Raw genomic sequence first — 25,568 nt, forward strand, 5'->3', positions numbered from 1 at the left:
CAAAGCTCATCCCTGTCCAGTTGTGAACTTTTTTCTTGTATGGAAATTGATGTGTATTTTTTCAGTTTTCTCCAATTTTTCTCAATGTGCTTGTGTGCATTTTTAAACATAAGTGTATTTTTCTTGTACTTTTTTCTAATGAGTGTATTTTCAGACACATTTTTGTTGCCTATATCACATTACAAACTTGGAATCATTATGGAATTCTGATGAAAAATGGCATTAAAGCCTACATTTGGTTCTGGAGGCTTCTAATTGGATAGACACTGACTGAAACCATTTTGAAAAACCTTTCTTCAACATCCTTACCAAAAGGCTATCTAGTTCTGCATTCTGTTCCTAATGTGGCCAATTGGATGTCCACAAGAAATCCATAAATAGACCATGAGCACAATAGTATTCCAGCTCATGGTCTCCAGCAACTGGTACTAAAAGGTATATGCCTCTGATACTGAAAATAATCAGTATATAGGCTATTGACTAGTAACCGATAACAGTTTTATTCTCCAGTTTTATTCTCTATGAAGACCTAAATTTTAAAAATTTAATTACCTGTCTAGGCATGATTTGTTGTGATACTTCTAGCTGGACAGCATAGTTTGTTGAAGGAGGAAACAACCCTTAAATAATCTAACACCAGGGCATGGGTTATTTGAAGCCTATTTCCCTCTCCCACGAGCCATGTTATTCAGGTGATGCAACAAACTGTCCTCCACTGAATGATTGATGATATGGCACCTGGCACACACTGTAGATTAAAACAAGATATTGCAGTTAAATAACCCCTGGTGGTTTGTTTTAATCATGTGAACCCAGACCAAAGAGTTAGGAGATCTTGTTAAATAGGGTGAGGGGGTTCCACAAACATCACCTTGCAAAACTAAAACCCTTCTTCTCAACAGAAAGTCCCATTCTCTCATGGAAGGAACATGTGAAGCTACATTATGCTTCTGAAGTCTCATAATGCTTGTTTCTACACATTATTATAGTTCTCTTACACAGAAGGCATTCAGGAGGTAGTTGGACATCCATCTGTTGAGGATGCTTTAACTTGGAGTCCTGCATTGAAAAGGGGGTTCAACCTGATGGCCTTATACTTTCCTTCCAACTCTATTATTCTATGATTATATGATTGTGGAAAAGAGAGGAAGGAAATATAAATCTGCTATTTTTAGCAGCAACCTCTCTTTTCCAGGAATGTATAGTTCCATCTTCCATTTGCTTTTCTAAGAGATTGTTTTTAAAAAATCTGTCTTTATCATTTTAGTGGCCTTGTTTGCAGAGTAAGTGCGGGGAATGAAAATGCTTGTCTGACAACAAATCACTTGGCTATGCTAGGAAAACTGGAACCTCATCTTGTATCCCTCGTTATTGCATTCAGATACTGGGCCAAGGTAAGTTTGATTTAGTAGCAAAGCTTGCTTGTACATAAAAGCATGTTTGTACAAATATTCAAACTTTTAAAGATACACTCTGTATATATTGGACAGAAATCAGTGGGATGGTTTACATGTCACAGCAGCCCATTGTGACTTATTTAACCCTTGATGAGCCCACACCCCAATTCTCATTAAACTTATTTTTCTTTATATGCCCTTTTCTCACTTTAATATCCCAGGTTAATTTATAATTAATAATTATATTCTAAACTTCTCTATACCAAGCTCCCAATTAGTAATCATATTTTACTTTCCAGTTCTTTGTTATGATTAATCTTGTAGCAATTATTAAATTAGTTATTCTTCGTTATTCCAACTCCATTGGTTCTTATCAAATATTGAAATGAGATCTCGGGGCATATTTCTATATTTAAACTTAATATTTTACCACACTCTTTAAAGACCGTTTTCCAAGATTTCACTATATATTCACATTCCTACCACATATGGAAATATGTTCCCACTTCCTGACCACATCTCCAACATAAATTGGAATATTTGTTACCTATGCAATTCAGTTTCACCGGAGTTAGGTACCACTTCTGTACAATTTTATTTAAACATTCCTTTATTCTTAGTGACATATATTTTAAATAGTTTCCCAATCTTCATTACTGATGTTCTTTTTCAAATCTGTTTCCCATGTTGCTTTAAGTGAATCATATTGCTCCTTCTAACAGTATCTTATAAATTTTAAGTACTATTACTTCAATTCACATATTCTCTTTGTTTTTCCTTCTTTTATAGTCATATCTTCAAATTTTGTGTAATTCCCACATTTACCTCTTTATCCATTCTCAAGGCCAGCTAACTGAATCACATTATACCAATTTTCTCCTTTCTTAATACTGCTTTTTTAATCATCTTCTCTAAGTGATCTTTTAATCTAATTATTTGTTTATTCTTTAATATTTTCCCTAAACTCACTCTCAAATTTGATGGAACCCTTCTAATTCAGTAATTGGACATAATGGTGAGATTAGTGGCATTTTTTTTTCTTATACCTATTCCAATTTTGTAATGTATTTTTAAAGAAATGATTTTCTACCTTTTTAATACATATTTGAAAAACGATCTATCAAGGATTCTTCTAGTTCAGAAAATTCTAATTTTAGCTATATTACCTTTACTGGGTTGCAATATAATGTGTAGTATATGCCTCACTTGATTTGCTATATAATATAACTTTACATTAGGGATATACAGTCCTTCTATCTTTTGGGATCTATACCAACTTTTTTATTTATCTGCACTCTTTCATCCCCATTACAAAACTTATTAATCATATCTTGCCATTCCTTTACATTCTTTATCTGTTCTTTTAATCGGAACCATCATACATAAAAAATAATCTTAGGTGGTATTTTCAGTTTGCATAATGCTATTTTACGAAGCCAAGATAATCAGTATTCTTGAATTCAATCATTCTCATGTTTATTTTATTTTTCAATTTATCAAAATTATTCTTTTTTAAACAGTCTAATTTTTTAGTAATATTAATACTTGATAACTCTAGGTATCTTGATAACCTAAATACTTGATAACTCTAGGTATCTTAACTTTAAATTTACTTCTAATCTTTTCTTTCTCCTCTTTATCACTATTAAATAACATCATCTCTGATGCATCCCAGTTTGTTCTTAAACCCACTATCTCTTCAAATTCTTCCAAATGTAAACTAATCTGTTATATAGCTTCTGATGGTTCCCTTATTGTTAATAAAGTATCATCAGCAAATAGGCTAATCTTAATCCTGTTCTCAAAACCTATACCTTTTATTATCATTCCTAATACTGTTTGCTAGTATTTCTGTAACTAAAGCAAACAATATTGGGGAAAGAGGACTTCCTTGTCTAGTACCTAGGGATATTTGCTCTGTTATGTCATCATTTACTATTGCTTTTGCTACATTACCTGAATATAATTACTCTATTAAACTTAAATCATTTTCCAAATCCTAATGTTTCTCTAACTTTATGTATTACTGGCCATTCCACAAAATCAAAAGCTTTAAAAATATATAAAGATGCTATGCCAGCTTTAATGTCCACTTTACCTATAACCTCTAATTTATTAAAAACTTTTCTGGACAAATCTTGCATCTGTCTCCCTACTATGAAGCCAGTTTGATCTGCTTTATTATATTTATCAATAAATTATTCATTCTATTTGTTAATATTGCTGTATTTTTTGCATTTTGATTTATGAGCGCGATAGGTCTATAAAACCCTAAATCAGTCAAATCCTTATTAGGCTTAGGAATCAAAACTATTGTGGAATATTTCCAAGATGCTAGCATATTTGTTCCTTCCATTAATTAAATAAAGCTTTTAATTTTGGTTTTAAAAACTTTTAAAAAAAACTTTGTAGTACTCTGGTCCAAATCCATCTATCCCAAGAGATTTCCTTATTTCCAACTTATTAATACTTTCTTCTATTTCTTCTTCTATATTTGTTTGTTCTATTAAGTCTATATGCATCTGTTGTAGTTTTTTCTCAATATTTTTCTTGATATATGATCTAACCTTGCTTAATGATAGCTCTCTACCTGTATATAAGTTAAAAAAAATATAAAATATTCCTAATTTAATGTTTGTATTTTAACTAATGTTGTAAGCCGCCCCGAGGCTTCAGCGAATGGGGTGGCATAAAAATGTTTTAATAAATAAATAAATAAATAAATAATAATTTATCTCTTGTTAAGTTACATTTTCTCTCATTTTTTGTCCCTACCTATTCCAATTGATTTTTTAAATTTATTTTGTTGTGCTGAATTGGCCATCGACCTTGAATTTGTATTACTAAATTCAAAGTACTCCCTCTTCAAATATATTAAATTCTTCTGTATGTTTGTATTTCTACATTTCCCACTTCTCTTCTTTTAGCTTGTATTTCTGCTAGGATTTTTAAATCAGTGTCTGTCTCTCTCTCTCTCTCTCTCTCTCTCTCTCTCTCTCTCTCTCTCTCTGATATATTTCTAATTCCTTAATTTCCTTTTCCACATTTTCCACTTGTTTACTTTTTCTTAAAAATTTTTCTTTTTAGTAAATATGCCTCTTTAATACTTAACCCTCTTACAACTGCCTTCATTGTATCCCATATTTTTCTTCAGTTCTTACGATAAGAAAAAAATGGAGTATGTTCGCCTTGTTAGGTAGCACTTAGAGGTCAAAAAGGGTTGTTCATGCTGTCTATATCTTACCATGAACACAAGTAAGAGTAAGGCTTCACCCATTTGGGAAATGATCAATGCCATAGCTTATAAAAGTTATACATAGTTGCATAGATTTGTTTTTGAATATTGTTTTGTTTCTGTTAATCACAGGAAGAGGCAAAGGCTAGGTAGTACACTGACATCGTCTAACTACTGAAAACATTGTGAATACTGTACCTCCTGGTTTCTGCCATTTTCTCAGGCACTGCTCACACTTTCAAGCATATCTTTATAAATATGACGACTCCCCCCCTCCCCTCCCTTCCCAAAAATGAAACTGAGATCAAGGACCCAATACTAAATTCCATCTTTGGCACAGCACAAATACAGTGTTTCCAGACATATAACCATGATTAGGTAATTAGAAACACCTGGTGGGCTAAGTCACACCTTCTTGTCCTTCTGCTAACATACTAATTTTCCTGTCCTTTTCATTTTCAAAACTGTTAATTTTACATACTGATCAAGTATGGGTTTGCAAACAATTGTCTGCGCTAACCATGATTAGTGAAAATGAAATTGCAGCCATAACACTGTACCATGTTGGTTTCAAAAATGAAAGAGGGGGAAAGAATTCCCACATGAAAAGCATAATTTGGAGCATTATGATGCTCTTGACCTCAAGCATGTGAGCCCCCATAGTGCTCTTGAACTTCTTACTATACCAGCATTACATCTCCACCAGGCTGGATGTAGCATGATTATGGATCTTTAACGTGTGATTTTCTTAAAAATAATACAGGAAGAGTTAATTATAGGACTAGTGTTTTTTCTGTGAAACTCCTACAAGCACTAATTGAAAAGAGGATGTTTCATATGTAACATGGAGTAATGATTTTGCTTGCTTCTGATTTTATTATACTAAATAAAAATTAATGTATTTTGAAAAACCTTGCAGTACCATCAATGCAGTGCTTCTGCTGTAAATTATTCTTCAGTTCTCTACTGGTATATACCTTCTTCATGTATTCTTTTTAAGACATTTGTGCAACTTTTGATTTTACTCTTCTTAGAATGTAAGAATTTAGTTGTCAGTATTAATAAAACTCAGCTTTTTGTGACTTTACTTCTCGAGAGTTGTGCCCTTTGCTGTACTCAACAGGAGAGCGTACACTCTAATGAAAGGTGTGTAGATGATGTATGGTAAAATCAGATTGCGTAGTAGTGTTAGGACTGGTGAGACGGTGCTCTATTGCCTTATATAGAATACTGCTTTAGTTGTTTGGGACTATCCTGTCTTAGTGTCATCACAGCTAAAGTGACAGTATAGTTTCAGGTTGTCAGTTTCCCCAATAGTGCTTTAAAATTGTGCTTTCTAGTGAAGGACTGGTTAGTTTCATCACTATCACCTGTCAGTTTTAAATGTTGGACAAAAGATTATTTCAAAGGGTGTTTCTTTTTCTTTTTGTAGCTATGTTGTGCAGATCGTCCTGAAGAAGGCGGCTTACCACCTTATGTGTTTGCTCTAATGGTCATTTTTTTCCTGCAACAGAGGAAAGAACCATTCCTACCTGTTTATTTAGGATCATGGGTATGTGCATACATTACATAAGAGTTTCTTAAACATTCATTAAAAGTTTTTAATCTTATGTAAATTCCAGACAATACATTCTTCTTTCTTTTCTGGCAAGGAGAAAGAAACAATCTATCTCAACAGTAGCTGCATGGAAGGCAGTTGTGCAAACTATGATTTGGAGGATCATTAATAATCCATAGCCTTGAGTGTTACCTGTTCCCTCCAGGTACCTCTCTCATGAACACATCTTTAATATATTACTTCCTGGTCTAATTAAACTAAAGTTTGCCTGTACATTTGAATTGGCAAATTATTGTCTTGAAAGTAAGATCAAACTATGGTTTGCAGTCCTGGTTTGGGGGCCTCCTTCAGTGGCAAACTAAGATATGATTTGAGTGTATTTAAGCCATGGAAAAGAATAGGGGGAAGAAGAACAATGCTCAGGCTTGTTGCTTGATCTCAGTCTCTCAGATTATTATTTGGAAAATCATCTGAATTCAGTCAGTGTGTTAGTTTTCTGAAGAACATGAGAATCAATTACATTCCTTTCCAAGGCCTAAAAATGAAACAAAATCCTTCCAGTGTGCCTCTTCCAATCCTTCTGTTTGTCTCTGGTAATTCCATTTGTTTTTACTGGAACATCCAAGTCTTCTTGAGAAATTTTGTGAAAGTAAAATTTTGTGAAACTAAAGCCATATAGGAAGGGAAAGCTTCACCATACCAAATGGAAATAATGGTGGTTTAGACTGGGCTAAATGATTGTTTACTTAGTGATTGTTTACATTGAATGAAATGGTTTCATCCAAATATTTAAGAACTTAAAAGTCTTGTCACCTGATTTCTGTCCCAAGTAAACCAGACAACATTGGTTTGACTTAAGTACAGAAAAATTGTTGCATAAGGTAAGAATCAGCATGGTATCTGCAAGAAAAATGTCAACAGTTTGATATGAGTGATCCCAGTTGACTTGATACAGGTTTTAAAAGTGTTTTGGACAATGTTCCAATGTTCCATATGACAATGTTCATATGGGGAAAGTGAAGCAGCACTTTCCCCATATGAACCTGATTTAACAAATCAGATCTTCAAATCAAACCATCTTCACTGGCTAGGCAGTAAGCTTCTAACAACATGATCTTTTTATAATTTGCCCCCTATTCAGTTCATTTGCTTATACACTCCAGACAAAATGCACCCTATTTGGGCTTTGGCAACTGTTAGATGACTTACTATATTTGTGTTGTTGAATTGAGTGCTATTTTAAGGAAGAAAGTGAGGTATACTATTTAAAATGAATACATATTGAATGAAAGATATATGTATATAGGTCCCTTTTTTGTGCTACAGCTTGTGGTCAACAATTGATTAGTAGACTCTGTTGCTATCATATCCCCCAAAAGCATGTGGTTAGCTATTGCCTGAATAGAAGAAACCCTGGTCTGGCCTGGCTCAGCAATGCAGTTCTAATGTCTTATACCTTTTAATGACAGTTCTGTCAATGCTGTTGGATAATAGGATGGCTCCAAAGTTTACCTTCTGTAAACTGAAGGGCTGTTTTAGTCCACAGAAGGTTTTTGACCCAGCAGCAGTATCCAAAGCCAAAGCTTCCATCCTGATTACTGATTTTTTAGTCAAATATTATGTTTATCATTCTCTCTTTCCATATTGCTAGATTGGAGGATTTTCATTGAAGAAATTAGTGAACTTTAATCTAAAAGAAGTTGAAAATGATGCTGTAGTTTGGGAGCAAAGTCTTGGTGTTGATGATCCAAATTCTTCAAAGGAATCTTCTCCTAAGAGGGGCAAGGTATTTTAATATATTAATTTTAAGAAGAGAATAGTTTAAAATGATTTTAATTAATAGTTTGCTAGGTGTTTCTTTGTGTAATAGAACAACTGTAATACCTCAGTTGCAATTCTCAATGTTGAATAATCATGGAATTATCATCTTCAATCAAAAATGGGTAGAACTAGAAAAATGTCTGACATTATAGTATTCTCACTGACTTCAATGGAACTTGATAGCTATTGCAGTTTTAAAATCAATTATGTGGATATTCATGGCAGGCTAGAGAACTGAATGACTATCACGTTCTGCAATAAAGAATTATTTACTCTGCCTTAAAGAGCTAAATGCAATATGTGTAATATGCTTGTCTTATATTAAAAGAAAGCTTGAGCAAATTTATCTGCTTTTTAAAATTTTGTGTAACAGTTTTAAGAGGTTAGAGTTGAGGACATGCAAGCATAAAGAAACCAGAATTAATCATGTTGTAATTTTAAAAAGAGAGACAATTATTAAGAGAAGTCACTCTTGCTATCTACCAAATCATTTTGATCTGGTTAATACTTCAAGAATGTGAATTTAAACTCTTCACATTTCTTTTAAAAATTATCTGGAATAAACAAGGAGGCATTGTACTTATTATGTTATCTTAAACTTATTTATGGAACATGTAAGGTTGTTGCTTGTCCATTGAGAGTGGTGCTAGGTGCTTTCAGGAGAGGTATCTCAAATGTTTTGATATATTCTTCCTTATAACTAGCTTCTGCTTTGATAATCTCTGTTTGAAATCTTGTGATTCAAGTGTAAGATTATGCTTGATAGAATTTCTACTGCCTATTTTCAAGAGCTTCAAATAACTTTATAACCTAATCATATCAGCTTCTTTAATATATTAGGTTGCGGTCCTATACATACTTACCTGGGAGTAAGTCCTATTGAACACAACAGGATTAACTTTTGAATCCATATTATATATATATATAATTTTGTTAGTTACAAAATGGCTTGCATGCAGTGATATTAGAGCTCTTTTTTCATTGCTTGAAACTGAAATTGAACCTTTAAAACCTCATTAAAACTGATACTACCATATGTTTCTGCTTTGGTGTATGTTTTTAGGCAAATGTGGTACTTCATCCATTGCTTTAATTGGCAGGTTCCTTTAGTGTTTGATTCAGATCATCAGTGTTCAATCCCAGTTGGACAGCTCTGGGTTGAACTGCTTCGTTTCTATGCCCTGGAGTTTAATTTGGCAGACCTGGTGATCAGCATACGCCTTAAAGAAAAAGTGTCTCGTGAATCAAAAGACTGGCCTAAAAAGCGGATTGCTGTGGAAGGTATTTTAAATGAGTTCAGTTATACAAGGTTTCCATTTATATTGATTGTCAGAGAAGTTTGCCTCATTCTAGATTTAAAGCTTCATTTTTTTTATTTTTTGTTGGGACTCTGTAAGAAAATTTAGAGGAGCTGTAAGTTTCATCTGACTTCTACATATGCAGTCTTTGCACAAGGAAAACGTACTGACCTGCTGTGTACTCATCAAGAGACCTTGTGGGCTGTTTCCTTGGGCTGCTTTCTTCTTCCTCCCCACCCCATATTTGCCTTGTCTTTTGAGCTGAAGGGCAGAGAGTGTTCCACTAGTCTTTTGCTTTCTTAAAGGTCTAAGCAAGTAGTATTAAACTGCTGCATTTTCTATCTATCTTAAGTGGGTACCATCATTATAGCTGCAACAAGGGAAATCCAGAGCCAGTTCTTTTTTGACAAAGGGGTTTAGTACAACGAAGTGTGATAATTCCTGATATAGGCTAGCTTATGGAGCAACTGCTAGGTTAAGGCTCCTTAAAATTAGTCTGTGTGACTGTGGTCTCCATGTAGCAAGCCTTATGTGTACACTGCTTACCTTGTGAATTGTGTGGGGGTTTTTTCTCTGACATACCTCACTCAAAGAAGCTGCTTTAAAAAAAGTTAATGCCAAGGTACTTCTAAGGCAAACTTCCCCAACCTGATACCCTCTATGTGCTTTGGACTTCATGTTACAGAAGTCCTAGCCATATGGCCAGTGCTCAGTGATGCTGGGAATTGCAGCTTCATATGTCCAGAGGGTACCAGTTTGTAGAAAGTGGCCCAAGAAACTGATGCAAGAAAATAATTTTTTCAATATTTTTATAAATATTCCATTTTGTTTTAGAGATTTGTGTCTACTTCCTGCTTTCCATCTCCATGGACTTTAAGGGTAGTTCACTAGCCATGTCTAAAACCCTGAAAACCAGGGTAAAACAAATGCTAGCTCATCTACCAGCAGCAATAACACGGTAAAACCTAGGCAGTTGGAGTTAACCATTTCCATAACATGCTTATATGTACAAAATGTTGAAGCTGTTACCAAAAGGCATCCAGTGAGGCAGACAGCTAGACATTCCAGCAGCAGAATGTTTGACAATTCAGAAGTAAGCCCTATAACACTTTCTCCATCCACCACATTTCTCAGGGTCAAGATGCATTATTAGAATGGCCACAATGTTCAGACAGGTCCAGATGCATTATTTTACACAACACAGGATGGTATCCACAAGTGAATAATGTGAAATTTGTGGTTAGTCACATGAAATCCAAGAGAAGGAAGATAATTAAGGCACAGGTCCCAAACGATTAACAATATATGTTTTTATGGTGCTACAGAACACTTTGTTTAAAATGCTATTAGTATGATCCCACCAAATCCCTACTTAGGACCAAACTGGACATTACATAGAGCTGGGTGTGACATTACTCCAATAGTTTTTTGTAAACTGGGAGAGCCACTTTCAAAAAGGCCATGATGAAGTGAACATTTCCATAGGTTAAGAATGTAAAAGTCATGTAGCAAGTGGCTTGAAGTTCTGAGGCAACCAAAATAAGAAATGTGCAAAAGAGAAAGTAAGATAACAAACACAAACTGTCCAAACTAAGGTTGAGATAAGGGAGAAATGTTACGGTTTGAACCAGTCTTCTCCAGAGAATGTGGAATGTAGCTTTCTCTGTTTACACATCTGCACTGAGCATGTCTGAGCAGGTCATACACAAGCTTTATTAAATTGTAAAATCTAGTTTAACTTTTCACAATGACAGAATTCTAATAAGCAAACAAACCCATGTTAAGTATTCTGTCTTTAACTAATGTAAACTTTCTTACAGATGGCAATTAGGACAGCTGTTTTGGCTACGAAAACTGCCTCCTATTTGAGGCAGCTCAGAATGTTCCCCTCCTTTATATCAGGTGTAAACAGTGTGGTGCGTTTGGGCACTGATCTGCCTTGGACACTTTATTGGCACCTAACAAGGTGCCCTACTTCTCTTAGTTTTCTTTTTTATTATTATTAACATGATTTCTTACCGGGAGCTGTGATTGCTGTGAAATAAGTTCCTGTTGGTGGTGAAAATTGTGGGTTCAAATTAGTTGTTTAGTGTGTTGGAATAAAGACACCAACTCTGCCTTCTACTCAGTACAGGTTACCTTGTGACTGGCCATGCTCCCCATGCATGCCATTTTGTGGTAGTATCCAAGACAGTTTTTTAGTTTGCCAGACACACTCTCTGCCCCTACAGTACAATAAAGTCTTTTTGCTTTCTCAGGTATTTGCTACTTTCTTCTAAGTGCAGTGGTTGCTTTGCCTCTTTTGTAGTTTTTATACTCAACTATGAGGCTTCAGCTGCATTTTTATTGATGCTTATAATGGTCACATTGAAGATGTGGCAAGGTGAATAAAATATGTTAAATAATTTGTGTGATAATATTCAACCCGTTCTAACAGTTTCTATAACGTGACCCATAAAGTTGACCTTGTTTGATTTTTATTTCCCTTAGATCCTTATTCTGTGAAGAGGAATGTGGCAAGAACGCTTAACAGTCAGTTGGTATATGAGTATATTCTGCACTGCTTACGGGCAACTTACAAGTATTTTGCCTTGCCACATAAGCAGAGTACAAAAAACAACCAGCAGGGATCTCCAGAGTCCTCAATACCCATGGAGCCTGACAAGAGTGCTTTGAAACAAGACATCCCAGATATACAGAATGCACAGAATGAAGCAGAGAAAACTCTAATGGGTAGCAGCATGACTTCTACCAAGAAAAGTTCTTATTTTCCTCAGGAACATGTCATTGATCTTTCTCAGGTATTCGATCCTGAAAACTTTGTGAAAGAACAATTGGCAGATAATCTAGAGCACTTGGGAATTTCTCATGAGGACTCAGACTGCATAATTGAAGAATTTATTTCTGGTGACAATGAGGAATTTAAACCAAGCTGTGAAGAGACTGAAAGTGGAAATGAAGAGGAAGAAGAACATGGACTTGTTAGAAAATGGCAGGAACATATGAGTATTAATCAAGGTATGGATGAAGATAGTGAAAGTGGAGATCTTGCTGTTCCAGCTGGTGAGCATGATATTGAAACTGACAGCATTTCCGATTTGGAAAGTTTTCAAAATACGGTTGCTGCTCTTGATGAATTTGGTTTAGAATGCAGTGGTGTGCTTGATGATAAGGTTGACATGGATGAAGAGAGCACAGAAGGCACTGATGAACTGGATGATTCTTTGATTAAGTTGGAACCTCCAGCTCAGGAACAAGTTTTTGAAATGGATAACTCGGAGGAAGAAGAAGTCATAGAGGAGGAAGAAGAGGAAGAACACAGTATCATCAATCAGAGGCAGCACATCATCAGTACAGAAGATGAACTGGACAACACATACACTGGTTCTGGCATTGAGGAGGCCCTGTCTGAAGAGGAAGAATTATTTATATCTGTTAAATATGAAGACACTGCACTCAGAAAAAATGAAGATGAACTTTCAAGGACAGATTTAAACAATGAAGATACTGGTGAAAAAGGAATGTTTTCAGAAAGCAGCATACCCATAGACCAATGTAGCAAACCAGAATTCTTCTATGAGTTTAATAAATCTGCTTTCACAAAAGGCAAGGTAATAACACCTAAATATTTAAAGAATGGTTTGTAATGTAGTTCTTTAATTCCAGTGCATCCTTATTTGTGGATTGCAGATAATTTCAGTGCATGTTTATCACATTAGAGTTTGTGAGTTTGACAATTGAATCCAGATTGGTGAATCTCGATGAAACGAGTATGATTCAAACTCTTACATGGCACTTTCTAATTTTCACCACTCCTGATTTGTATCCATTATCAGATTGGCTGGTTGTAAGCTTCTGCCACATGTCAAAATCTTCACTGGTTCAAGTGAAAAGCATGGCAAGCTTGACATTTAAGCATCTTGGGTATGAATTTGAAGTTATAATTAAACTTGTATAAGGTTGCAATCCTGTACATGTTTAGAGAGAAAAAACCTTGGGAAGTAGGACCTATTTCTGTCTATATAAACTGGATTGCATCACAACACTGGGGTAACTTTACAGGATGATAGATTCTTAGTGCTGTATTTGGCCCCCAACCTCCTTAACAATTGCAAAGTGTAGCTCTTATAGGGATCAAAAATAGTACATAATCTCATCCTTATGTGTATCCCGATATAGTTACTTTGAAACTTAAGAATGTTTTTCTCCCTTTTTCTTTGTGGTGTTAAGCAGAGATGGCCAATTGACAGGCCAAATCTTGATCTCACAACCTATCAAATTTTATTTGGGGTCGAGTTACAAAATAATTAATCTTATACTTTTGTTTGTACTCTGTACCTGTGAAATGCTTACTACTGGCTGGTGTCAATTTTATTATGAATCCTCACAATCCATGAGCTGAACCAATTATTTTGGGGGTTGCACTAGATGTAGAACAGGGTGCTTCCCTGCCAAACAGAGCAGAAGCTGGCCATTTCTGGTAGAGACCAACTCAGCAACTCCCCATGAATATCTAAGGCTGGGTGATGGTTGCTGTCTGCCACTGAGTCTCTCCCACTGTATGGGTTCAGGAACCAGAAAATGTAATTGAGCTCAAAAAAGAGAACTGTCTAAATGTGCCTTGCTTTCTTGCTAGTCTCCTACAGTTGTATGCAGCTTGTGTAAGCGAGAAGGTCACCTAAAGAGGGACTGCCCAGAAGACTTCAAGAAAATTGAGCTAGAGCCTTTGCCACCATTAACACCCAAGTTTTCCAGTACTTTGGATCAAGTGTGCATCCAATGTTACAGTAAGTTGGCAGAACATAATTTTAATTATGTTACACAGCAATAACATTATAAAGGAAAAGTTCTTTATGTCTCCCCAAATGGGGCTGTTTTTCTCACAAGAGCCATCTTGCCCTCAATTGGCATTTTCGTCTGTGCTTGCTGGTCACAGGAAAAAGTGGCTATAGGAAAGTGCCCTGTCCTTCCAGCCATTTCTTTGCTGCGAAGTGTGCCCTTCCCCACTGCTTTGCTGCTGTTTCTGAATTTGAACTTCCAAACTAAGATCTGCCACATCTGAGGTCATACACATATGTGTAGGTTAAAACATACAGGTTTTTAATAAATGCATAGTGAAATTAGTATATGTTTACTAGTGATGATTGTATGCAAATATAATTATGCTTGACATTGGTTCTTTACTTCATGTTACCAGCTATACAGTATCATATATTTTGTTTTTATCCTCTCATTTATTATTATTATTATTATTATTATTATTATTATTATTATTATTATAGCATTTCTATGCCGCCCCTTGCCGAAACCTCGGGGCGGCTTACAACATGATAAAATACATTGAAATACAATAGTACATAATAAATTACCATTAAATATAAAAATACAAAGAATACATTGATTTACAGAAGTTTTCTAGATATATGAAAACTAACAGATGATTAAGATGTGGTCCAATACCCTTTAAAACCACTGGAAGAAATCTGTTTTGTGCATCTCTCACTTGCTCTGATGATCTTGTTTCAGAATAAGTATTTGTCTTTTCAACAGAGGATTTTGCACCAAATATTATAGAGGACCAAGCTCGTGAATATATACGGCAAAACCTTGAAAGCTTCATCAGACAAGAATTTGCAGGTGTTTCTTGTGATTTAAAAATCTTTCTTTATATTTAATATCAGAATATTAATGTTTAGAAGGATTTTTCCTATGATGTCCTTAGTTTATTATGTCTAATCTAGTTAGTACAGAAACTGCACTGGGTGGCTATGATGTGCCAACCCAGACTGCTTTCTGCAGAGTGGCTTCTTTGTGAGCAATAAGTGTGGTCTGTTGTAGGGGTTGTTGGACCTACAGTGGGTTGTGTCTATCCAAACCCAGATGACTATCCCCACTGTGGGTAAAGGGAGATGGTAATCAAAACCATTCAGCAAGAACAACAAAAACTGCTTGTTGGGTTCACCTGAGTCACTGCCATTGACTGCTACTCCACCAAGTGCCCAAGCAGAACTTTGGGGTGAAGCTCACTCTCCCTTGCTGCAATCACAAGCCTTTTGCTTGATGCAGCTTTTCCCTCCGCTTTTTGTTTCAAAGATCTTTTTTATGATCTCCTTAGTGGCAACCACTGGCAGATGCTCTAGTGTGCCCAAGTGCACTGGAGGGGCCATAGCTCACTTCCCCATTCCCTTACATGGGCAGTGTCTTGGTAAGTTCCAGACATCAAAGAGCAGTAGCCACCAAACATCAACAGTGACCAGGAGAACTTACAAAGAGATTATATATGTCACTTCACATTTGCTTGGCAACTGTCAAATGGAAAGCTGAGAGAAGACAGATATCTTGGCTTGTGAAAAGGGGTGACAACTTTTCCCCCTTTCTGGTGAGAACCTTATGCCACCGCATAATTCCCAAGACCCCACCTTTTCCTTACTTTCCTAAGTATCCAGCTACTTGGGAAAATGAAGATTACGAGGGAACCCTTCTTGCAAACATTCTTTTGACAGCTGTCAAAAGAAAGGCTTTTTTAAAACTTTGTAAGATCTCTGCAATTGTTTTTGACATGAATATATATATATATAGATACATAGAAGCATGTTTGTGCTATAAAATATTTTTAAGTGGTGAACCACTGACAGTCCCTCTGCAACATGCCACATAGTCACTTTGGAGGGAGTTAGTTATTGTCACTTAGGGAGAATGCAAAAAGCAATCGTGGCAGAGGAGACAGAATGGAGAACAGAGGGAAAGCTGTGATGAGCACAAAACAGTTCATTTTGTGAGGGGAGAAGAGACAAGATGGCTTTAGCTGCCAAGTCTCTTGGGATAAATCATGGAAGGCAGTGGACAACCCAAGGATTCTTGACAGTCTGCTGGGCATAGCATGTTTCATTCAGTGAACAACTACCTTACCACTGGTTATTCAGAGTGGCTTGCAGTGATGTCTGAACTTGCCCAAATTGGCCTGCTTTACACAATCAAATTGAATTAAACAAGCCATGGTACATACCTGACACTGTTTGCTTAATCACCCTCTCAGGCACAGCGTGTGTCATCCAAAGCCGGCTGACATGGCTTGATGCAGGGGGAAATGGCCTTCAACCCATTGATGGTTGCTGGGTTATTTGAGGGTTATTTCCTCCTCCAACAAGCCATGCTGCCTGGGTTTGCCCAGTGCAAGCTACATCTAGGCTTGTGATTAGTCAAACAGTGTCTATCATGTACTACAGCTTATACAAGCCACTACCTTGGCTTTTTAACCTCAGTGATCATGTGAACCATGTGAATTTATAAAGCAGCTACCCAGACCTTCTTTGGATTCAAATGATATGACAAACTCCAGTCAATCAGCATAATTATGATAACTCCATAGCCTACACAAGACAGGACAATAAACTTTGGTGATTTATTTTCCATACCCAATTGTATGAACATGTTCAGTGTGTTACCTAGTACAAAATATGTGTATGCTTTTATATTACAAATCAGTTTCCTTATACTTTTCAATGGCCTAACATTATAGTATTTAATACTCACACATGCTAAATGTTAAGTATAATTATGTCATTAAAATAGTATTTCTTTATAGGCACTAAATTAAACTTGTTTGGCTCTTCAAAAAATGGATTTGGCTTCAAACAAAGTGATCTTGATATCTGTATGACAATTGATGGTGTGGAAACAGCTGAGGTAAGGTTTCAGTATGGATAACTTGACAAACTGAAATATACATGCTATATATCTTCCCATTGATTTTTAATTTCCTGAACTACTAATGTTCTACATTTGTGTACAGACATGCCAGGCCAACATAATTCTCTACTGCAAGAAAATGAGGGAGGGAGGGAGGGAAGAGGGGAGTAAGATTACTAAATGAACAGATTCCCTCTTAGTATTAAGATAAATGTTTAAAATCTGGTTCTTTTGTCAAAATGCATGTTCAAGTGTCATGCACACTGCTGTAGTCTTGTTCATACCAATGAACCAAGCCCTAAAATGGTGCTTCGGAACTTGGGGTCCTTCAACTGTTGTGGACCCCAACTCCCATCACTCAGTCAGCATAGCTAATGGTCCAGGATGATGGCAGTTATAGTTGAAAAACACAGGTGGGTCCTAAGATCCCCAGCTCTAAAATATTAGAAGAGTACATCCATCTTAGGAAAAAATGCATAAGCTATCATTGGCAGCTGCTTTAATCGTGTCAAGGGAGAGGAGGAATAAACCACAGTAATTTGCATGTGGAAAGAGCAGATGCAATGTGTGAACCTGCTGTAGTCAGAATACAGTAGCCTGCTGCACAGCAGTAAAAACACCCACACTGGTCAGCTGTTTATAGGGGAGTGCACTCCTGAGGCCTTTCCCCCAGTATTACAATGGCAGTGCGTCGGTCTTCATACCTCTTGTGGGAACAGGAGGCAGAGTAGTGCAAATTTGTTTTCTTCCTCCATCTTGCATTCCTGATCTGTGTAGAATATTGGCACCATAAAAAATTCAACTGAAAGTCCTTTGCTGTACTTTACCTAGGCAGCTAGACACAGGGCCATGGGATGCTTCCATTCCCCAACACTGATTGCTCTGTGAGAACATCAGTTGTACATGCTTGTGGTTTTCTGAATTGAGGGGTGATAAAAGCAATACACAGTTCAGTACCAAGACGTATGCTAAAGCATGTTTCAGACATAACTTGAACAGTTTTGGAATATAAGTATATGGTAAACCATATGGATTTATCTGTTAAATAGTGAAATTGATTACCAAGTATCTCCGCTAATAGTAATTAAATGTGATAATGGCAAAGATGGTAAGGGAAATGAAACATTTCTTGAGAGACAAACCTTGTCAGTATACCAAAATCTTTTTTTTTTCTGTCTAAGGGCCTTGATTGTATAGGAATCATTGAAGAACTTGCAAGAGTGCTCAAGAAACATTCAGGTAAACATTGCTGAAAATAGGATTTTTTAAAATGCATGAATATGAAGTATGTGTGATTGTTCATCAATTTCTGATTCTACAGATATTAAAATGTTGCATTGACTCATGAATGGACTTAAATGTAGGATCAGACTTTAGGTACATATGTTTTTTCTAATGTGTCTTAAAGCTGCAAATAAATGCAGTTTGATTCCTTAAGCCTCTTGTTTCTCTCTGTGTATTATTTATGTTGCTGTAAAATGCTGAAATCTGGCATTTGGCTTTAATTATACCTGATTCTCATCCCTTTCTTGAATTCAGCATGCTTTTTAAAAATTATTTCTGATTCATAATCCTGAGAATTGGGTAGGGAAAGATTCAAATATTCCTTGTAGCTATGGAATCCATGTGGCCCTTGGTCCTTCATGACTGTAGTATTCATCCATCAGTTTTCGTCACTTTCCTATCACAGTACATTTCTAATACTCTTAGATCTCTGCAAGCATCTCAGTGTTACTACTAGCCCCCAATAGAAATCCCAAGTTTTCAGCGAGTATTATAAATTATGCAAATTTATTCTTGTAATAATATAAAAGGGCAGTAATGGAATAACAGATAATGTTCCCTTTTCAGATTAATTGCCATAACTTTTGTAGGCATAGAATGGTAATGGGAGGTATGAAATTAAGTAAGAACTGGTGAAGAATAGTGGTTCTAATTATAGCCTGAAAATTAGCACTTGATGAATCTAAAGTGATGAATACTTTTGACATATTTTTGTGTAATCCTAAAGGTAGGGATGATTTTGCTTTTATTGATCTGATCTATAAGCCTATTAATCTGTAAGTCTTTTTAGCAGACAAGGTATAAATGGAATTAGCAAAGTAGGTTTATGATTGCTTTTTTATAGCTTTCTAGGAGAATTTGATTCACTCAGCTGGTGATTAATCACACTTTTTGCCTTCAAATCTTGGCACATCACTTTCCGTTACTGAACAGCGTCCTGTAAAATGCACTGAACACTCCCCGTGGAGTTGTGAATTGCAGAAAGATCAGTGGTGAGCAAGCAGTCTCTATCAGTACAGACAGTGAAGATGGCTACACTAAAATAAGATGTGTTGAGTTCGGTGAGAATTATTCTCAAGCAAGCATGCATAGGGCTGCAATGTATCATTGTGTAGTTAAAGATGCTGGATTGCAATTATACTAATGCTTTTGAGTTCAGTCAGTGTAAACCTGTGTTTTTGTATTTCCATAGGTCTAAGAAATATCTTGCCCATAACTACTGCTAAAGTGCCAATTGTCAAGTTCTTCCATGTCCGAAGTGGTCTTGAAGTAGACATCAGTTTGTATAATACATTGGTAAGTCCGTCTTCCAGGCTGAAATGCAAGAACTTTCAAAGACCCATTGTGAGGAGGATGGGGTCTTATAAATGGGGCTCTACACTTCAATCTTGAATGGAGATTCAATCTTCAGTCCATTCAATCTTGAATGGATCTAAAACATGCTTGATCAGGGTTGATGCACCTCAGGCCTGAGGCCAAATCAAGCCCTCTGGGATTTCCTAGTCCATACCTCTTTCCTCAGAGAGCTTAGACTAAAACATACTGATACTTTTGGGGTTTTGGCCCCAAATGTGGTCCTTGAGAACTTCTCCAAAATGTTATTTGGCCACTAAACTGAAATAGGTTCCGCATCTCTGTGCTAGATGAAGGTACAGTGGTTGGCCTTGGGTCACAAAAATTTCATGAAAATTTTGACTTGGGTCACGAACTCTGCTTTTGGTGGTGACCAAGATCGCAGCCATCTCCCCACCCCTCAAGTGGGAAGATGGCCACGATCACAGTCGCGTTCATGCAGGGAAGACGTGCGTGATCACGGCTGTGCTGTGCCCGTCTTTCCTGCAGGAGCACACCCGTGGTCACGCGCATCTTCCCTGCATGAACGCGACTGTGATTCTGGCCATCTCTCCACTTGGGTTGAGGGGTGGGGAGATGGCCACGATCATGCTGGTGGTGGGGGGATGGCCAAGATTGCACCTGTCTTTCCTGCAGGAGCACGCCCATGCCAGGGTTTCTTTGAGAAGGACCACCCCAACATAAATGTAACGAACAGAGTGTTGAATCTGATGAACAATAACATGGTCTCTGATTTCCGGAGGGTTATGCAGCACAGGAAAAAACAAGTGACTATAGACAGATTTTTCACCAAAATTGACCCTGCAGCTAAGAGACAAAAAGAGGAAACCCCTGAAAGAGATCTCTCCAATGTCTGTATGGAGGGGTACTCTCCCTCAATAAGGATAACCTCCCCACCATCTAGGTTAGTGTTCTCCACTGTACTGTACAGTACTTTGTTACTTTGTTGTTCTTTGTCACTTTGTTTCAAATTTTTCTGATAAAAGAAAAAAAGTTACAGAACAGATTAACCTTATTTACATTGAACCTTATGGGGAAATTTGACTTGGCTCGCAACCAAAAACTGGCTCACAACCACATTTGGAGGGGCCAGAATGGATTAACCTTGTTTACATTGAATCTTATGGGGAAATTTGACTTGGGTCACAATCGATTTGGGTCACAACCAGAGTCATAGAATGGATTAAGTTTGTGAGCCAAGGTACCACTGTATTTGAAAGAATTTTCCAAGCCAGAAGCCTGCTTCTACCCATCCCAACCCCACATGTTAATCCCTCTTACCTTTAGCTGTCTTGTTTCATTACAGGCTCTGCATAACACAAGACTCTTGTCCTGCTATGCAGCTATTGATCCTAGAGTAAAATATCTCTGTTATACAATGAAGGTCTTTACAAAGGTAAGACATTGTTCCAGGTTCCATGAGAAAAAATGCCACACCAGTCAAATTACTTGTAAAACTTTCCCATATCTTTTCAGATGTGTGACATTGGTGATGCATCTAGAGGTAGCCTATCCTCCTATGCATATACTCTTATGGTACTCTATTTCCTTCAGCAAAGAAATCCACCAGTTATTCCTGTTCTTCAAGAGGTACAGTATATACTTAATTTTGGCACGCTTTGTATGCTCAAAATAATTAAAAAGCATCGTGTTTTAAACATTATCCTTAGAATCTAATGTTTCCTTTCTTAGATCTACAAAGAGCCAAAGAAACCTGAAATTCTAGTTGATGGCTGGAATGTCTATTTCTTTGACAGAACAGATGAACTGGTGAGAGTGTGCCCATTACAAAAAAATAACGTTGTATATAATCCTGAAGTTTATACCTGGAAGTATTGTGCTACCTGGAACAGCATGGAGATGGACTGAATTCTATATTCAGTCTTCCACAGCTCCGTACTGTGTGTCTTCTCAAACTTCATGAGGTGTTTTATGCCCCAACCAAGTCTTGTGGTGTTTCATGCCACACTGTAATTTTTTATAGACTGCACTGCATTTTCTGATGGTGTTGGGATCATTTTTATCTCAGTTACAGAGTCTGAAACTTAAACTACTGAACTAAGGACATGGTGACTTGTTTAAATGATTTAGGAAGCAGTCCCATGGCCTAGAACAGCATCTAAGGGATTGCAGGTTCCTTAGGATTCCCAATCTGAGCTCAGGAATGTGATCTCAGAGAGGAGTACAAGGAGACATATTAGTGGATAGGGGAGGAGACTGGAAAAGCCAGTACAGTGGTACCTTGGCTCACGAACGCCTTGGTTCATGATCAAATCGGGTTACGAACAAAAATTTCATGAAAATTTTGACATGGGTCGCGAATTCCACATTGGGTGGAGACCAAGATTGCAGCCATTGCCCCCCCCCCCCCGAGTGGGGAGCTGGCCATGATCGCAGTTGCGTTCGTGCAAGGAAGACGTGCGTGATCACGGGCGCACTCCTGCAGGAAAGATGGGCGCCATCTCAGCCATCTCCCCCCCCCCACAACCTGAGTGAGGAGATGGCCGCGATTGTGCTGGGGGTGGGGGGGAGGATGGCCAAGATCACGCCCGTCTCTTCGTCCCCCAGCATTCCCCGTTCGCGCCCGTCTCTCCCTTCCCCAGTGCGCCCGCGATCATGCACGTCTCTTCCCCCCCAGTACGCCGTGATGACAGGCGCATGCAGGGATGACAGGCATGATCTTGGTCGTGCTGGGAGGGTGGGGAAATGGCCACACTTGTGCTCTGGGTGGTGTTGCGGGGGGGGCGATGGCCACAATCTTTGTTGTTCTTTGTCACTTTGTTTCACATTTTTCTGATTTAAAAAAAGGTCGCAGAATGAATTAACCTCATTTGCATTGAACCTTATGCGGAAATTTAACTTGGCTCACGACCAGTTTGGGTCATGACCAGAGTCCTGGAACGGATTAAGTTCGTGAGCCAAGGTACCACTGTATAAACCCTGTCTTGAGGCCTCTCCAGCCTCTTTCCTATCAAAAACCTTTCACTAGACAGGCTTTAAAAAAGCCCATCTAGCAAAATTGCAGAGCATGAGGAAAGGGACCCACTGCCCTGCCATGATGCTTGTAAGCTTCAGAGCCTGGGGGCTTACAAGCATAATGGGCATATCCAGTGGGATTGAACATTTAGTAATCTTTATGTCTATAATGGGTAACTTGTAGCCTTCCAGATGTTTTGTTCCACAGCTCACATCACTCATTGTTGGCTATGTTGACAAGGTGTGGTGTTTGCTTGTCCAAAATTTGCCTCCCCGTGCTATAAATAGATCAAAATCTCTTCTTTCATTTTGTTGTATAAAAGCACAATGGCAAAATGTAGAATTCTACCTGTTTTCTTAAATGTAATCTGTGTGTGGGTATCGTTTATATTTTTGAATCTTTTAAAACCTGAATATCATAGCAATTTGTAGTGTTTAATTGAGTGTATGTAGCCATTTTTTTAAAGCTCACAGTCTGCAAAAGCCTGTGCAGCCACCTCTACAAATCTCAGATAGCAGGATTTACTGACACCCACCACCTGACCCTTTCTAAATGTTTGCAGAAGATTTAACACATTCAGGCAAAGGGTATTGGTGAAGTTTTACCAAGATAGGCCATTAGATTGCACACAATCATCACCAGCCTTTTGAAGCTCACCAAAAAGAATGAGACAGAAAATTGGAGTTAGATTCTGCTGCAAGAGACATGTGATAACCTATTTCTGTTTAACACAGCAGTAAACTTGTAGGGTCCATACATTTTTGTAGAACTAAGAGGTGTAGCTTGCACCATCCCAGCAATCATAGATTCAAAGGCCTGTTGACTAGCTGCTTCTGGCAAATAAAACAAAGAAGAAACATGAACAAACTGCTTTCTAAAGAAGAAAGGGCCAGTGAGTAGACTCTGAACAAGACTTCTGAGGAGGTCACTGATTGAGACAGAGGTTGGGAACATGAATGGGAAACAGAGGAATTCTCACCTGCCATTCTAAAATATGATAATTGTGTGTAGGCTGCTTGAGTGGCTTGTGCTATGCATGGAAATTTTGTTAGAGTTTATTCACAAGGCATATTTTGCCTTTTGCAACAAGGTGGTGTTTTATATTTTTAAAATGGTGTCAATTAGGCTATAGCATCAGCTATAACTTTTGATGTGGTTATTATTGTGGGGTATTATTGACTCCTGTTTTGATAATGTGCTGCCAAAGCAAAATGTTTAATAAAGGTTTTATTGTTATATTGGCAGCTAGTGTCATGCTCAGTGCTTCCCCACCTTAATTTTGATTCTCATACGAGATTAGTAAAATTGCCCTTTTTTATTTGGGCCATAATTAAAGATGAAATAACATTTTCTCTAATGGAGAAACTTAAGACTGTATCCTTAACAGTTTGTTTCCCTGTTAAATTTTTACAGAAAAAAAGTTGAACTGCCAAATATATAGATAGGCCAAACTATATTCAAATAGTTATGAATAATTGTCTGAAATACTGAGAAATGTTTTTATTTTTAGCCAACAGTTTGGCCAGACTTTGGTAAAAATAAAGAATCCATTGGTGAGTTATGGCTAGGACTTCTACGTTTTTATACTGAAGAATTCGATTTTAAAGAGCATGTTATCTGCATCCGAAGGAAAAATTTGCTTACAACATTCAAGAAGCAATGGACTTCAAAGTACATAGTTATTGAAGGTATTACTCAAAATTATGGGAACTTTTTTGTAATGTAAAGAATAATTTTTTACTTCAAGGATTGTATTGAAGCAGTAGGTACAACTAAAGTTAGGCCACAGTATAGGCCATTAAAATACAAACTTGGATCAAAATGTGCATTTGTAACATTCTAAAAACGTGTTTAAAACTAAATTTTTAAAATTGGCAAAGCTACTGCTACCATATTCATGAGCTATGACATGCATGATTTTCACAAGTGACCACAGACCAGCAATGGTTTTCTGAGCAAACTCATTTTCTCTGAAAAGAGGAGAGAGTGCTGGTCTTAGCGGATGATACCAGAATAAGCAAAGGACCGCTGCCTCAGCACTTTGCAGGTACATGACTTCTGAGGAGATAGCAGTAGTTGTCTGGCATGCTTATTGATGTGCTGAGAATTGCCATCCACTGGGTAGCTGTGTGCCTGCACAAAAGTTCCCCTGATGCCTTCTGGGGATATTCACCCTCCCCGCTCCTACCTAAAATTCTGTTAGGCAGTTAGAATCATACAGGGGTACTGGCCCTCAGTGGGACATGTTTGCATCATTCTAGCTTCCTTTTGCAACTTTCTATCTTGATTCTCATTTCCTATGGTTATCCCAGACATAACCTTTGAGTGCCTTCCAGGAAGCTGATGGTGACAGCGGCCCAGCTGGCCTGGCAGCTTTACCTGAATAGCCCATCTTTCTATCCCTAATGAACTAGTCAGTAAAGAGACACACATAGCCTTTCCTGATAGCTCCTACTCTGCCTTCTCCTTTCTCACTAATCACTGTTGTACTGAAATTATCCTCTCCCACTTGTTTGATTAACTCTGACTTGCAATTAACTTTGGGCAGTAAAATATTCAACTGAGTTTTGCAATTCACAAAGTCTGTTTTTCTCATGTAAAGTTTTTCATGTTCAAAAACCTTTTCATTGGTCTTGTTTTCCTTTTCTGTCCCCCCTCTGTGTGTGTGTGTGTACATACATGTACAGGAAGGGAAAAATCTGTCTGAAAATATAAATTCAACATTAGAAATGTAAGCAGCATTTCTGCTCTTGTCTGTTAATTTGTCTAAAAAGTTGACAGATGAGGTGGATGTTAATAGATTCTTGCTAAAGTCTGTAACTCTCTTCCTGCAGATCCTTTTGATCTGAATCATAACCTTGGAGCTGGATTATCAAGAAAAAGTAAGATTCGTAATTCTTTTTTACAAACATTTCCTTTTATCTAAGTGTATTTATTTCCATTTAAGCAGTTTAAT

At 37.3% G+C, this 25,568-nt stretch overlaps 1 protein-coding gene across 5 annotated transcripts in view; it reads left to right on the plus strand.

Annotated features, from left to right (window-relative positions):
• The window catches only part of TUT7 (terminal uridylyl transferase 7), a 46,788-nt gene that overhangs the window by 11,667 nt on the left and 9,553 nt on the right, over nucleotides 1–25,568 (plus strand). For all 5 annotated transcript variants that reach the window (XM_044445937.1, XM_044445936.1, XM_044445935.1 and 2 more), the window contains 15 exons: nucleotides 1,268–1,394; nucleotides 6,065–6,184; nucleotides 7,842–7,976; nucleotides 9,112–9,292; nucleotides 11,800–12,920; nucleotides 13,946–14,096; nucleotides 14,860–14,946; nucleotides 16,895–16,995; nucleotides 18,180–18,237; nucleotides 19,475–19,578; nucleotides 20,942–21,031; nucleotides 21,112–21,225; nucleotides 21,328–21,405; nucleotides 24,123–24,300; nucleotides 25,447–25,494. In XM_044445937.1, the coding sequence (XP_044301872.1) occupies nucleotides 1,268–1,394; nucleotides 6,065–6,184; nucleotides 7,842–7,976; nucleotides 9,112–9,292; nucleotides 11,800–12,920; nucleotides 13,946–14,096; nucleotides 14,860–14,946; nucleotides 16,895–16,995; nucleotides 18,180–18,237; nucleotides 19,475–19,578; nucleotides 20,942–21,031; nucleotides 21,112–21,225; nucleotides 21,328–21,405; nucleotides 24,123–24,300; nucleotides 25,447–25,494 (2,693 nt within the window). The remainder of the gene's footprint in view (nucleotides 1–1,267; nucleotides 1,395–6,064; nucleotides 6,185–7,841; nucleotides 7,977–9,111; nucleotides 9,293–11,799; nucleotides 12,921–13,945; nucleotides 14,097–14,859; nucleotides 14,947–16,894; nucleotides 16,996–18,179; nucleotides 18,238–19,474; nucleotides 19,579–20,941; nucleotides 21,032–21,111; nucleotides 21,226–21,327; nucleotides 21,406–24,122; nucleotides 24,301–25,446; nucleotides 25,495–25,568) is intronic.

The sequence above is a fragment of the Varanus komodoensis genome, unplaced genomic scaffold (assembly GCF_004798865.1).
Source record: "Varanus komodoensis strain SLA01 unplaced genomic scaffold, ASM479886v1 scaffold5, whole genome shotgun sequence".
Classification (NCBI taxonomy): Eukaryota; Metazoa; Chordata; class Lepidosauria; order Squamata; family Varanidae; genus Varanus; species Varanus komodoensis.